Below are 14,666 nucleotides of genomic sequence, written 5' to 3'. Positions count from 1 at the left end.
ACATAGACACACACACATATAAACACATACACAGAGACATAGAGACATACACACACACCCAGACACACCCAGACAACAGGACCCACCCATGCTGACAACAGGACTGGTGCCTCAGGCAGACCACAGCGACTGCTGGAGAAGAGCTGCTGTGGGATGTGTGGGTGTCTGTGGGCCTGGTGGTCCCTGCTGGCAGGTCTTGGAGCTGCCTATTAATGGGGAAATCCAGCTAAGGCAGCTGCAGCTATCTCCCTAACACTTCCATTCACCCTTCCCCTCCTCCTGGGTGCAGGAGTCCCCCACACCCTGCCTTCCTGATTGGGTGCTGAGGCTCACAGAACTGGTGAGAGGGCTGCTGTCTGCGGAAGACCCCTTCTGAGCTAGTCTTCTCCCCGGTATCTAGGGGGCACCCACAGGTCTCTACCTAGGACTGCAAACCCTCCTTCCCTGCTTCTCCCTGTCCCTCCTCCTCCTCCTGCAGAGCTTCATTCATTTGTTGTCAATCTTTATGTCATCTTTGATAAAGAATTCATACACGCCTTCATCATTTATCAGTTTTTTTTAAGTTTGTTTGAATGCAATGCTTGTCAGAGTCATATTCTTCAAGTAAACGAGTTTTGTTAAAAATTTACATGAACCACAGAATTCTGAGACAAAAGAAAAAAAGAATGTTAACAAAAAATGAATGATTTTGTTATTAAATTCCTAGTCATAGAACACACTGAAGAGGGAACAGACAAAATACTCCATGATGTTGCTTGGTGATGCATCTGAGCCTGTTTCACAGTGATGAGGAAAACAAAAGACTAGACACATGGAATTACATAAAACTAAGAAGCATATAAAACATATATGCACATAAAGCATTCTACATAAGAGAAACAAGTAACTTAAAATTGTGAAATAGAATCTTAAATCCTCTTTAATACCTGGACCTTTTTGTCTTTATTAATTTACACATGCTGAGGGCCAGGGGCTGGAGCGACAGTACAGCAAGTAGTGTTTGCCTTGCACGCGGTCGACCCAGGTTTGATTCCCAGCATCCCATATGGTCCCCTGAGCACCGCCAGGAGTAATTCCTGAGTGCAAGCCAGGAGTAACCCCTGTGCATTTTTGGGGGGCTGTGACCCAAAAAAGAGAAAAAAAAAGAAGCAGAGGGCCAGATACAGAATGAGCTTGCGCATATGTGGGGTATAAAAAAAACAGATAGATTCCTCTGCTGTATAGCCAACACCAGTAAGAATAGGTGATGCAGGAGGCAAAGCCATTTGGAATCCAGTGCTGAATAAATACTGCAAATAAGAATATGTTAGGACCTAAGGACAGTAGAGATAAGGGCGAGGAGGCTCACTCCACAGTTTCTAAGCCAGCCCCACATGCTGGGGGAAAAGGCAGTTGAGATGGATAAGGGACCACTAAGTAAATGATGATTGGAGGGATCACTCGGGATGGGAGATGTGTGCTGAAAGTAGACTAAGGACCAAACATGATGGCCTCTTAGTGTCTGTATTGCAAACTATAATGCCCAAAATTAGAGAGCGGGCTGGAGCGATAGCACAGCGGTAGGGCGTTCGCCTTACAAGCGGCCAAGATGGCCGACCCGAGTTCGATTCCTCCGCCCCTCTCGGAGAGCCCGGCAAGCTACCGAGAGTATTCGATATGCCAGACACAGTAACAACAAAGTCTCCAACGGAGACATTACTGGGCCCGCTCGAGCAAATCGACGATCAACGGGAGGGCCTTTATTTTAATTTGCACATGGGGCCAGAGAGCTAGTACAGCAGGTAGGGCGCTTGCCTTGCACATAGCCCACCTGAGTTTGATCCTCAATACCACGTGTGATCCTTCGAGCCAGCCCACTCAGGAATGATCCCTGAGCATCTCTAGGTGTGCTCCACCAGAAATGTAATGTATTCATAACTTTCTGATATGCCTTTATTTTGATGAGGCTTGATAAGGCAGATGAAATGTATTTTATGGATATTTTACCGTGTTTAATAAATACTTATTTTTTCTTATTACATTAGTTGGTTTATTTTTTGAAATACAATGGTATAAAAAAAAGAAACTATGCATAGGTTGGTTTTATTTTTAGAACACAACTGTAGATCACTTCTCGGCCTTTTAGCAAAGATCAGATGTAGAATACAATGGTATGCTGCCAGAGAGAGTCCAATGGTCAGAGAGAAAGCTCAGCAGGCAGGCCGCTTTCATTGCATCACTAACCAAGGTCTGAGACCCAGCACCCCATATGATTCTTGTGTACAGTCAGGAGTAATCCCTAAATACAGAGCTAGAAGTAAGTTCTGAGCACCACTAGATATGCACCTCCTACCCTCTACATGTACACACACACACCAAAAAAAAAGAAAAAAAGATACACAACAAGTCACTGTGTGTATTACTAATTTACTTCCACACACTTCCTCTCTGTGACAAACTCCAGTATCTTTTGTTTGCTTCTGTGTTTTGTCATCTTTTGGAACCGGTGAGTTTAGCAGGACACCCCTCAGTCATTCAGCCAGTTGTACCCTGCCCTCTTCCTTAGAGAACATCTAGATGTGGATGTTATACATAGACAGACAGACAGGCAGACAGACAGATAGATAGACATAGATAAATATGGATGTAGGCAATAAAGGTATACACCCAGAGAAACCGCTGGAAATAAATACTCCTTCACTATCCTACCACATGTTTTCTGCTGCTCGCTACTACTGTTACAAAATCCCTCCTCCCTCCCTCTTTCTGTATCCACAGAAACTCATCTGTTGCCAGTTCTTAAAGTTTCTTTCCATTCTGAATTGTCTTAAAGCTTGCTATGATTCTTTATATTCCACATATTTATATTTATATTCCACATACGAACAAAATCTTTTGATGATTATATTTTTCTTCCTGACTCCCTCCAACTCTATCCAGGATGCAGGAGACTGCATAATTTCATCTTTTCTCATAGTTTAGTAGTATTTCATTGTGCACATATACTGCAATTATGTAAGATATTATAACTCATTACGAATTTATCTGTTGATGGGCATCTGGGGTAATTCTATTTGTTTATTTCTGTTAGATTGCCTTAGCCAGTGGGATTGTTTCATTAAATACTACTTGGAGATTGAGATTATGAATACATCTGCCTATGTTTTCTTCCATGTGTTCTGTGGAATAGGATCTAATATCATGGCCTTTAATCCACTATGAATTATACTTAGGTATGGTATGAAGGTTTAAAATTCTATTATTATAGTTCCTAGTTGCCAAATAAAATAACAGCTAAATATTTTAACAACTTTACAATACTACTTTACAATACTTTACAATGTTGTTTAAAATTACTCACTTCTACCATCGGCTGGAGCGATTGCACAGCGGTAGGGTGTTTGCCTTGCACACAGCCAACATGGCCGACCCATGTTGTTCGATTCCTCCGCCCCTCTCGAAGAGCCCGGCAAGCTACTGAGAGTATCTCGCCCACACGGCAGAGCCTGGCAAGCCACCCCTGATGTATTCGATATGCCAAACACAGTAACAACAAAATCTCCAATGGAGATGTTACTGGACCCGCTCGAGCAAATTGATGAACAACGGGAGGGCCTTTACCTTTACCTTACTTCTACCATCAAGCCGTGACGTTTTCAATATGCCAAAACGTATTCAATATGCAACAACAAGTCTCACAATTTGTTGTGAGACGTTACTGGTGCCTGCTCGAGCAAATCAATGAACAACAAGAGGACAGTGCTACAGTGCTACAATACTAATTGAAAAACAAAAATTTTAGAAACACTAAAATATATCTTATTTATTTTAATAATCAAAGAAATAAAACAGTGTAATATATTTAGAAAGCACTGTATTTTAGAAAAACTCTTTAATACAATAGTGCTGAATATTTCTAAGTTAACTAATAATGACATAAAACTGACACATAAAGTTTGTTTTTTTTTTGTTCTAGAAGTGCTTGAGAAAAATCCTAAAACCTTACTTAAAACATATAGAAGCAATAACACTGAAAGAGCTAGACACAATATTAATGCAGAATATCTGAATCATTGTGATTGTATCCACATCTATGCTCTTATCAAAAAAGAGTATAGATTACTTTGTGAATATACACAATCAACGATGTAAAATCTGAGAACTCTGCAAAAGAGGAAAACTGAGGCTGAAATTTTCTGAAAAGCTACACATAAAAAATAAAACTATGTGCATAATTAATTTGCATGGAGAAACAGCTCATACTCCATCCTATTGTATATCTAGAGATTCAGATAAATTGTGATAGAATAAGGAATTAAGCAGTCCTGTAATTTACTTCTGGTTTTCTGAAGTAATTTTTGCGAGCCATAACTTTCTCATGGCATTTTTCACTTCTGCATTCCTCAGTGTGTAGATGATGGGGTTGAGAAAAGGTGTTCCAATAGTATAAAATACTGCCACCATCTTGTCCATGGGGAAAGTAGTTGGGGGGCGTGTATAAATGAATATACAAGGACCAAAGAATAAGATTACTACAATGATGTGGGAGGTACAAGTGGAAAGGGCTTTTTTCCTTCCCTCTGCACTGTGATTTCTCAGTGAATGCAAAATTACAAAGTAGGAGATCATCAGAAACACAAAACTGCTTGAGCAAATGGCACCGCTATTAGACACCAATAACAAATTGATCATATAAGTATCCATACATGCCAATTTTAGTAAAGGTTGCAAATCACAGCAGTAATGATCAATCAGATTAGGGCCACAGAAAGGCAATCTTAAAGCCAATACAATCTGAGCTATGGAATGTATAAAAGAACCTATCCAGGCAAGAGTGATCAAAGAGATGCAGACCTGTCTCCTCATGATGGTTGGGTAATGCAGGGGTTTACATATGGCCACATAGCGATCAACAGCCATGAGGATGAGCACAAAGATCTCCATGCAGCCAAATAAATGAAGTGCAAAGACTTGAGTCATGCATTGATTATAAGATATCACTTTTTTGGTGGATAGGGCATCCACGATAAGTCTTGGAGCTGTGGAAGTTGAAAAGCAGGAATCAGCAAGAGACAAGTAGAAAAGGAAGAAGTACATGGGACTCCCAAGTGTCCGGCTGAACTTTATGGTCACTATAATTAACAAATTACCCACCACAGTTCCCACATAGAAAATGAAGAATATTACAAATACAATTTTCTGTCTCACAGGATCTTGTGTCAATCCTAAAAGTATGAACTCATTTACACTGTTATTTGGTTGCATTGTTCTAATTGATGCAATGAATGTGCAGACAGGACACTTTTCATCTGAAAAGGAAAAAAATGAAATAAATGCTGATTATAGATTCAGTACATTTTCTTGGTCATCAAATTACCATTTTCCCATAGTAATCATTTATTTTCTGACTTGCTAATAAAAGATCATGGATTTCACAAGATTTACCCATTAGTTAGCCTGAACACCATGAAAAACAGTGTACCCTATCAGTAACAAAAATATTAACAATTATTTAGCTTGAATAAACACCACACTTTTTCATGAATTCATATGATTCAGATCTGAATGTCTTTCAGCATAGTCTGTTAGGAAGCATGCTACAAAAATACAGAAAAAGCATACAAGTTTTACCTTCCAATTTTTCACATTAATTTAGTCTGGTAATCTAGATATAAATATATGTTAGTAAATTAGCTAAATTTCAGGGAATGATTTCTGACTCATTGATGATGGTGTTTTAGGTACTAAGGCATGAATAGGCATGGGAGGAGAGACAGAGACAGAATCATAGAGATAGAATAATAGACACTGAGAGAAAAATAAACTCTTTCAGACCACTAAATCATGAGACTTACTTGAATATGCTCTCCTGAGTAATTTTATTTCTTCTTTCTTTGTTTCTTAATAACTTCCAGTGATTCATAGTTCTAAATTCAGCTTTAGTCATTAATTTTGTTTTTTTAAAATCTTTCTCTTGCCTGCAGAAAAAAATTGTTATCCTTACCTATTATTTTTGAGATAATTTGTTTTTGTTTAGACACCAAGAATGGTATGTTGAGGAGGGAAACATTAGCAGTATGATACCTCAATCAATCATTTATCTAAATTAACAATATGAATATTGAATCTTATTACAGTTGTGGTATTCTGAATGGCAAATTGTACTCATTTTTTGTTAGGAGTTTTGAAAACTCAGAGTGGGGCCCAAGAGATAGCTCAGCTGGTAAAGCTCTTGCAAACCTTGGTTTGATCCCAAGTATAGCATCTTGTTCCCCAGACCACAATGAGCTATGATCCCTGAGTTCAGAGCCAGGAGTAACCCCTGAGCACAGCTGTAAAAGCCTCCCAAAGTCTCCCCAAATAAAACGAAAAACAAACACAACTAAACTGGTAGAAAATTTCTTATGCTTTCTGTTCTTCTGCATGTGCTTGTATTTATTAGAAGAAAATGCGACATCAGTCAGATATATATATATATATATATATATATGTATGTATATTCTCCAAGGATGAAATACATGTTAGCTATTCTCAATTATAAATCTTACCATTATTTTGTAAGTGTTTATGCAGAGAATACAGCTAAGTTGTTTTCTTTTCGTTCTTCCCAAGGTATTTCAAAATTTCTATTAAAATGATATATTTTTTAAATGTTTCTAATATTCTGTCTGAATATCAAGAAGTAGAATCTCTTAATATCACACAGGGACTTCAGCTAATATCTGCACCCCATGAGGTAGACTAAAATAGTTCTTGTTTGTCCTACTCTTTATGAAATCCACTTCATATAGGATTTTGACTGAGAAGAGCTCCTCTTTTGCATTCCCTGGAGTAGTATTTAAACCTGAATGATGCAAAATGCAACTGTCTTGGGAAAATCATTCCCTAATGTTTTTCAGTAATTTCTTACGATCAAAATTCACAAGCCAGATCATACTATAAAAATATATTTAGCAATCTTTAATCACCAATTTGTAATAAGACGAATTGAAAAAATATTAACTTCAATTTGTCTTATTACACTTTGAGAATTGGTAACTTATTCTTGCAGTTTAAAATTCTTATATGAATCATATCTCTAATATTTTACAAACTAAAATAATTGAAGGTCTTTTATAGTGTACAGATCTTGGTTTTAATTCTATTCTCTAATAAAATGATTTAAGTTATCTTGTTAAAATGCCTGACTCTAGAATTGTGACTGGCAATATTCAAAAATGACCATGGATTCCTGAAGCTCTAGAAAGATGGAGCTAAACCATAGATAACAATGCAACACAAATTGACAAAAATCCACATCTACACTTTTCCAATTTGATGAGGATATACCAAAGGGACAACAAAGTAGTCAACTGACAGAGCCCTTAACCTAAGGTTGGGAAGAAAATAAAAAAGTAAAATGAATAACACGGAACTGAAATATTCCCAAAGAAGAAAATAATGAACTCTAGTGATTTTAGAATTTGAATAAATTCACTCAATAAAATTAGTAGAACAGGAACGCAGAAGAAATCCCAGGGTGGGGGTACATGCCTTGCATTCCTAGGAACCAGCCTTTATCTCTGACACCAACATAGTCCCCTGTACACTACTGGGGTTGACTTTTGAGACTTCCCAGAACCTATTGGTGTGGCCCTAGTAGCCCCTGAGTACTGCTCTTGTGAGTTCACAAGGCGTGGGAGTGCCGGACTCTACTTTCGCGACTCCATCCTTTGCAGGCCTCCTCAGCAGACTGGAAACCCAGATTGATGGTGAAAATGGCCCGTTTAATGCAGACCTATTAGCATATTTACAGCACATCAGAAGTATAGGAACCGCATGTCCGTGTGATGTACAGAGGTAAAACATTTCAGCAGAGGCAGTTCTCTGGGTGAGATTAACTCAAGGAGACTCTCTGTCTCCCAGGAACTTCTATATTGCTTTTCTTTTTCTCTCTAGTCATATAAATCGAACAATTAAGTCAAACAATAAATCAAACAGTTAAGCCTATTTTTTAACAATACTTGTTTGGATAAACACAGTAAGAGATAAAGATTCTTTCACTGTAAATTCCAGACTAAGCCCTCAGGTCAGTTCAGTTTGTACTTTCCCAGGGGATCTGTCTCTTAAGTGATAACAGCTTGCATCAAGACCATGCATTTATGGGAAGCAATTGCACAGCAGGTAGGGCATTTGCCTTGCACATGGCCGACCCAGGTTTGATTCCCAGGATCCCATATGGTCCCCTGAGTACCGCCAGGAGTAATTCCTGAGTGCATAGTCAGGAATAACCCCTGTGCGTTACCAGTGTGACACCCCCCCCCCCCCCCCCCCAAATAAAATGCCATGCATTTATGCTTTCTAGACTATCCCATTTCAATACCAGGGCAGCTTCGCCACTCACTCCAGGTCCATCAGTTGCATGGTGCGACCTCCCTTTTGGGGTGTTAGGACCTACAGCAATTGAAGCCTGAGTCGAGTAATTATAACTAATGGCCAGGAGTAGATATATTTCAAAGTCAGTCAACTTCCAAATATTGGAATAGAATTAACAGTTTTTTCTGTATTTAAGCAGAGAATATTGCTCTGTAGTAAAATATAAAAAGGCTATAGGGGAAATGGAAAAGCAAGCAGTTCACTATAAATACAAAGTCTAGAATTACCAAAAAGTTTTGGTTTATAAGTAACCAAGACTGACTTGTGGAACTGTGACAATGAGAGTTAAAACACAAAGGAGAAGTTAAAGATACGGTCAGAAGATAAGGGATGTTCACAAGAGCACTGTAAGCTTCTCTGGGAGGAGGAAAAGAGACAATTAACTGATGAAGCCTAAAGCACATAGGGTTAATATTCAACAACTCTGAGGGTCCAGATGACCTCTGGCTCCCAGAACCCAAGCAACACCACATGCTCCAGCCCTGACATTGAACTCTCCATCGTTGGTGGGTAGGTCCAGCAGGGATGGCACCCAGTTCACTGAGCACTGCTTAGTACAGCAGGGATGGCACCCAGTTCATAGAGCACTGTTTGGAAGGCCCTCCTAAATAAAAGGAAGAAGACAGAAAAATTGCATAAGTTTTTTTTTCAATTCCATAGATTTATTGGGGCTTCGGCAATAATCACCATGTAGAGCATATGTCCTACACAGATGACCTGAATTCAATTCTCAGCACCCCATATGTCATCCCAAACCCCCCTCCCCCAAGACTGATACCTAAGTGGAGCCAGGAGTAAGCAGTGAGCACTGCTGGGTGTGGCCCCCAACACCCCCTCCAAGAAAATTATTCCAAAGATTTGTATTGATTTGCTTTTCTTTTATATGCTCCTATGAACCAGTGCTTCATAGAACGGGAGAAAAGAGCACATTTTTACAAAAAAGAAATGTGAACGATGCTCCCTAATCCCGCTAAATCTCAATCATGAAGTTATGTAGTATGCTTACACTGATGGAATGTGATGAAATGGATCTTATGTCTGCGATCTTTCTTCAATGATTCTGAGTAGAATGTCAGATAATCCCATGGGGTTTTAATATAAGATATCTGACTTGATATAAGAGATATATATCACTGTTACTGTCACTGTCCTTCCGTTGTTCATCAATTTTCTCGAGCAGGCACAGTAATGTCTCCATTGTGAGACTTTGTTGTTACTGTGTTTGGCATATTGAGTATGTCATGGATAGCTTGCCAGGCTTTGCCATGCAGGCGAGATACTCTCGGTAGCTTGCTGAGCTCTCCGAGAGGGGCAGAGGAATCGAACTTGGGTCGGCCATGTAAGATATATAATATCTTTAATATATCTCCTTGAAATCATTAAAAGTCATGAAAATAAGCAAAATCAGAAAAATTGTAGCTCAATTGAGGTGCAGAAGAAAATTAACAAACTGCATGCAATTTGGCATCATGGATTAGATTAGGTCATAACAAGAGAATTAACCAAGGTTAGAGAATTCAGTTAAAGTGATCATTCACTTGAATTATTTTACTTAAAATATGCTTGATTGTAATTGAAAGTGCTTCATTCTTATAAGATGATAAAAGGGAAAACCGGGTAAAGGGTTTATTCTGGGAACTCCAAATTATGTTTACATTTTTGCATAAAAATAAAACTTTTGTTTTTAATTAGTTGAAAATGAATTTATTTCATTAACCTGCTCTCATAGGTTATGTATGTTGTGACTGTTAGAAGCACTTCATTAACATTGAATATTATTCTTTGGTTTATCTATTCATAGTTTGGTGGCTAGTAAGTGTGCTTAAATATTTTGGTTATAAACATGAGTTTATTTTCCATAATTACCACACCATATTTGATGGGGTTCAGACAGTGGGCAACAAAATCATGAAGAGAAATATATAAATATATGCCTCTCGGAGAGCCCGGCAAGCTACCGAGAGTATACTACCCACACAGGCAGAGCCTGACAAGCCTCCCGTGGTGAATTTGATAAGCCAAAAACAGTAACGATAACAGGTCTCATTCCCCTGATCCTGAAAGAGCCTCCAATCATTGGGAAATATGAAAAAGGAGAGGCTGCTAAAATCTCCGGCTAGGATGAATAGAAACATTACTGGTGCCCATTTGAGTAAATCAATGAATAACGGGATGACAGTGATGACAGTGATACAGTGATAAACATGAGTATAAAAGTTTTCAATTGATTTCCTGTTTTTAATTACTTGGGATATGTAATAGGAATTGGGAATCTGGATAATGTGGCCAGTCTTTTGTTAATTCTATTTCAGACTGTCTTTTTATGGTGACTAAAACAGTTTGCATTGCTATGAACTATACATAGTTGTAATTAGTAATGACCATGATTCCATAAGGTGCAGATCCACTTGTATACTGTCTTCAAGGAGCATCTTTTTCCCACTTACTGCTGCATTTAAGTTACACTCATAAGTTCATGTTCTGCATTTTAACCTCACATCAATTGGATATTTGAAATAATTTCATCATTTTCTATGGGATGCTTTTACACTCAAGTTATTATATCCTTTCATGCATAAACATCATGACATTCAATATATTTCTTTCTGTTCTACTATTTCGGTTTTGGGTAGCATAATTAAAACTAATTTTCCAAAAAATTTCTGAACATTTTCCACTTAGATTCTTCTACTCATTTTCATAGTTGTGACACTCTTGTCTAGGTATTTAATCCATGTGAAGACTATTGCTCCATATGACCGAAGGCAAGGGCTCAAATTAATGTTTTTATTATTAACATTTACTGTAGAAAAAATATTTTTGCAATTTGGGAAACTGTGGAAAAACCTCAAAGCATATATCATAGTTTAAATCTAGAGGCTAATATGTACTCAAACAAAGTAAATGTTATAGTATAATTCTGCTATCAGTAAATTGCAGCAGTCAGTAGAGTTACTGTAATAATGTGTAGGATGTCAAATAGGAAGCACTGGTGTTTCAGTTCAAAGACTCTCAGCCAGGAGGAATCTTTTATTCAGGGAGGTCAGTCTATTTTTTAATTTTCAATCAGTAGATAATACCCAAATGCATTGTGGATAGTCTACCTTACTGTACTAGTTCAACTTTTAAAAGAGCTGGGAGCATCAGAATATATTTATAATTGAAGTAGACCTTTTTAATAATTGCAGTTATGATTTCTAATGCTGTGATGGTTATGAATGGACATTTATAACTTCTTAGGTTTTTTATTAAAACCTCATTTTTTTTTAAAACCTCATTGAAGCTTCTGAAAGCTTCTTGTACATGGTGGGGTCTCACACACCTTCATGCTAAAATGTCTAAGCTATTAGTAGTTCTGTCTGGATTTGGTCATTGTGAGTATCCATTGAGTATTGAGGAGCAGGGTAATTTTAAAATGGTCATGACAACATGGAGATAGTACAGCAGGTCTGGTGCTTTCCCAGCATTTGTGTGATTGGGTTTCATCCTCAGCACTATATATGGTCCCCTGGACTCTGACAGGAATGATCCCAGAGCACAGAGCCAGGAATAAGACTTCCGTACACCTGGATGTAGCCATAAACCCTCTCAAAAATATTTCTTTAAACTATGATTATTTTTATGTTCTAGACATTCTCTAATCTTCATTATTTAGTCAATATTCAATTTTCTTCTAATAGACTGGAAAAGTCACTCCAGCTAATAGTCACTCCCTTTAATCCCTATGAATTCAGAGGTCAAAAGGACTTGACCAGGTATCAGTTTTTTGTTTTTTTTTTTTAATTAGTTAAACACCATGAGGTACAGTTGTAGATTTACAATTTTTTGTGCTTGGGTTTCTATTATACAATGATCAGATACCCATCCTTCCACCAGTGCCCATTTTCCACCACCATGGATAATATCCCCCCACCCCCATCCCAGGTATCAGTTTTAACCCTAATTTCAGTAGAATCATGCTTGTATACTGTGAAAATATTTTAGCCTTGAAAACTCAGTCCGTAACAATCAATCAGTCCATAAGGTAATGAAAAAATGAAGAAAAAATGTATTTTGAGGGTAATCCTGAGGGGTGGCATTTCCATTTTTGCTCTGATTACATACTCTCATGAATAGTCTTCAAAGGAGAAACAGTAATATCAAATGAATGGTTATTGAAAGTACATAGAGTCTTCTGGAATACTAAAATTCTTATAAATACTACAAGAGATTTTCATCTAATAGGTACTTTTTAATCCATTCATCAAGAGATTATTCCTTTGTCTTGTAAGGACATAGTGGTATAATTCTATAGGCATCTGCTTATTGCTTATAGTCAGTTTATATGAAATCAATAATTTGATCATAAACTGTGTAGTGAGCAACATAATGGTGGATAATATCATTTATAATTGTATGAATGACAGTTTTGGCAGAAACACTGCATGAAGGGATGAAAATTCACATCCAGTGAAGTATCCATGACATTAAGCACATAATGCTGCCCTGTCTATTGTGAAAGAAGTTCAATAAATTCAACCAGCAACCAGGTTAAAATCAACGATTATCCCATATTTGGAATTCAGGGTGATATTTTGCTGCTCCTAGATTATATTCCAAATTGCTTTCATAATCAATAATGCATTAGATAGTAGTAGCTCATGTTGTTTGAATAGTTTACTCCTTAACCAGACCATTTACTGCAGGTAGGAAATGGAAAGTAGGTATACAACTTTAATTTCTTCAGATGAAATTGTCAAAACATTTTAACACTGTAGCATCCTCAACATGCACTATTTGGAGCATAAGTGCACTGACACTATGAATGAAATTATTTGAAATGAAACAGAAGTATTTACATTTTGAATGTTTTGATGCTTCCACTTGTCTATAGTTTCTTCATTTATAAAATAGGCCTAATATAGCACCTGAAACTTTATACAGGCATAGATATCATTGTCAGTACCAAAAATTATTAGTTATTACATATTTATTATATATAAATATATAGAGAGAATATATGTTTTAATATATAAATATATATAAAACAGCGTCAGGCTGTTTTCACTTAGGTCACCCCAGAGGGAGGAGGGTGAGAACCCTCCCCACTCCAAGGAACCCAGCCCCAGCAGCCGACCTCCACTACCCAACAGCTGCCATGCTTTAGGCAGATTTCTGGATGCTTGGGTCAAACCTCACACAGGAGTGAAGTTCCACAGAACCCAGGTAATGTGAAAGTTTGTGACCTTGGACTCTGGACTCAATGACTGACTCAGGAGCAGTGATCTCTGCCTGTTTTCCCCAGTCTCCAGCGACCCAAGGGTCACACCCATAAACCATATCCTGCCCAAACAAGATAATCTCCTCACCATCACCCTCCAGAACTCATGGCTGCTCCTCCCAGATGGGAGTATAAAAGGAGACCCCCATAAGCATGTCACTGGACTCCATACCAGGCTGTTTTCACTTGGGGCGCCTCAGAGGGGGACAGGTGAGAGCCCTACCCACCCCAAGGGACCCAGCCCTAGCAGCTGACCTCCACCACCCAATCGCCACCACACTCCAGGCAGTTTTCTGGATCGCGACACATCACAAGACACCTCTTACCCATTTTCCATAATTACTATACCATGTTTGATGGAGTTCAGACAGTAGGCAACTATATATATATATATATATATATATATATATATATATATATATATATATCGGAGAGTATCCTGCATGCATGGGCAGAGCCCTGCAAGCTACCCATGGCATATTCGATAGGCCAAAACTAATAACTATAACAGTTCTCATTTTTCAGACCTTGAAAGAGCCTCCAATTGTTGGGGAAGATGAGTAAGAAGAGGCTGCTAAAATCTCAGGGCTGGGATGAATAGAGATATTACTGGCGCACACTCAAGTAAATCGATGAACAATGGGATGACGGCGATACAGTGATACATTTATTAAAGTAAAAGCATATGTTTTAACACACATAGATGAAACAGGTAGAATTTAGTTTTGAGCTTTTTAAAAATATTTCAAGCACACAATATGTATTTCATAAAACTTGTCCAATTTACTTAACCTATTTCTGCTTTATTAAATGCATCAATATTTATATCAGTCACCATAAGTAGTTTTTGCTGAAATGATAAAATTATACTGTTTTGCTCTCCTTCAGATTAACTGAACTCACAGAAATGCAAGAAATACATGTGTATTCTATTAAGTTGCAGGAGGATTCCGAATTTAAATAGCCATATTTGAAACCCATACCTTCATGATTAATGAACAAGATCCTTTAT

At 37.8% G+C, this 14,666-nt stretch overlaps 1 protein-coding gene across 1 annotated transcript; it reads right to left on the bottom strand.

Annotated features, from left to right (window-relative positions):
• Window positions 1–4,311: 4,311 nt before the first annotated feature.
• Window positions 4,312–5,244, bottom strand: LOC130044778 (olfactory receptor 4C11). Its single transcript, XM_056137407.1, has one exon. It carries the CDS (start codon window positions 5,242–5,244, stop codon window positions 4,312–4,314), a length of 933 nt encoding a protein of 310 aa, XP_055993382.1.
• Between the last annotated feature and the right edge of the window lie 9,422 nt (window positions 5,245–14,666).

Source organism: Sorex fumeus, unplaced genomic scaffold (genome assembly GCF_029834395.1).
Source record: "Sorex fumeus unplaced genomic scaffold, SorFum_2.1 ptg000007l, whole genome shotgun sequence".
Lineage (NCBI taxonomy): Eukaryota > Metazoa > Chordata > Mammalia > Eulipotyphla > Soricidae > Sorex > Sorex fumeus.
Note: the sequence above shows the minus strand (reverse complement) of the source record. Positions and strands in the feature narration are given on the sequence as shown.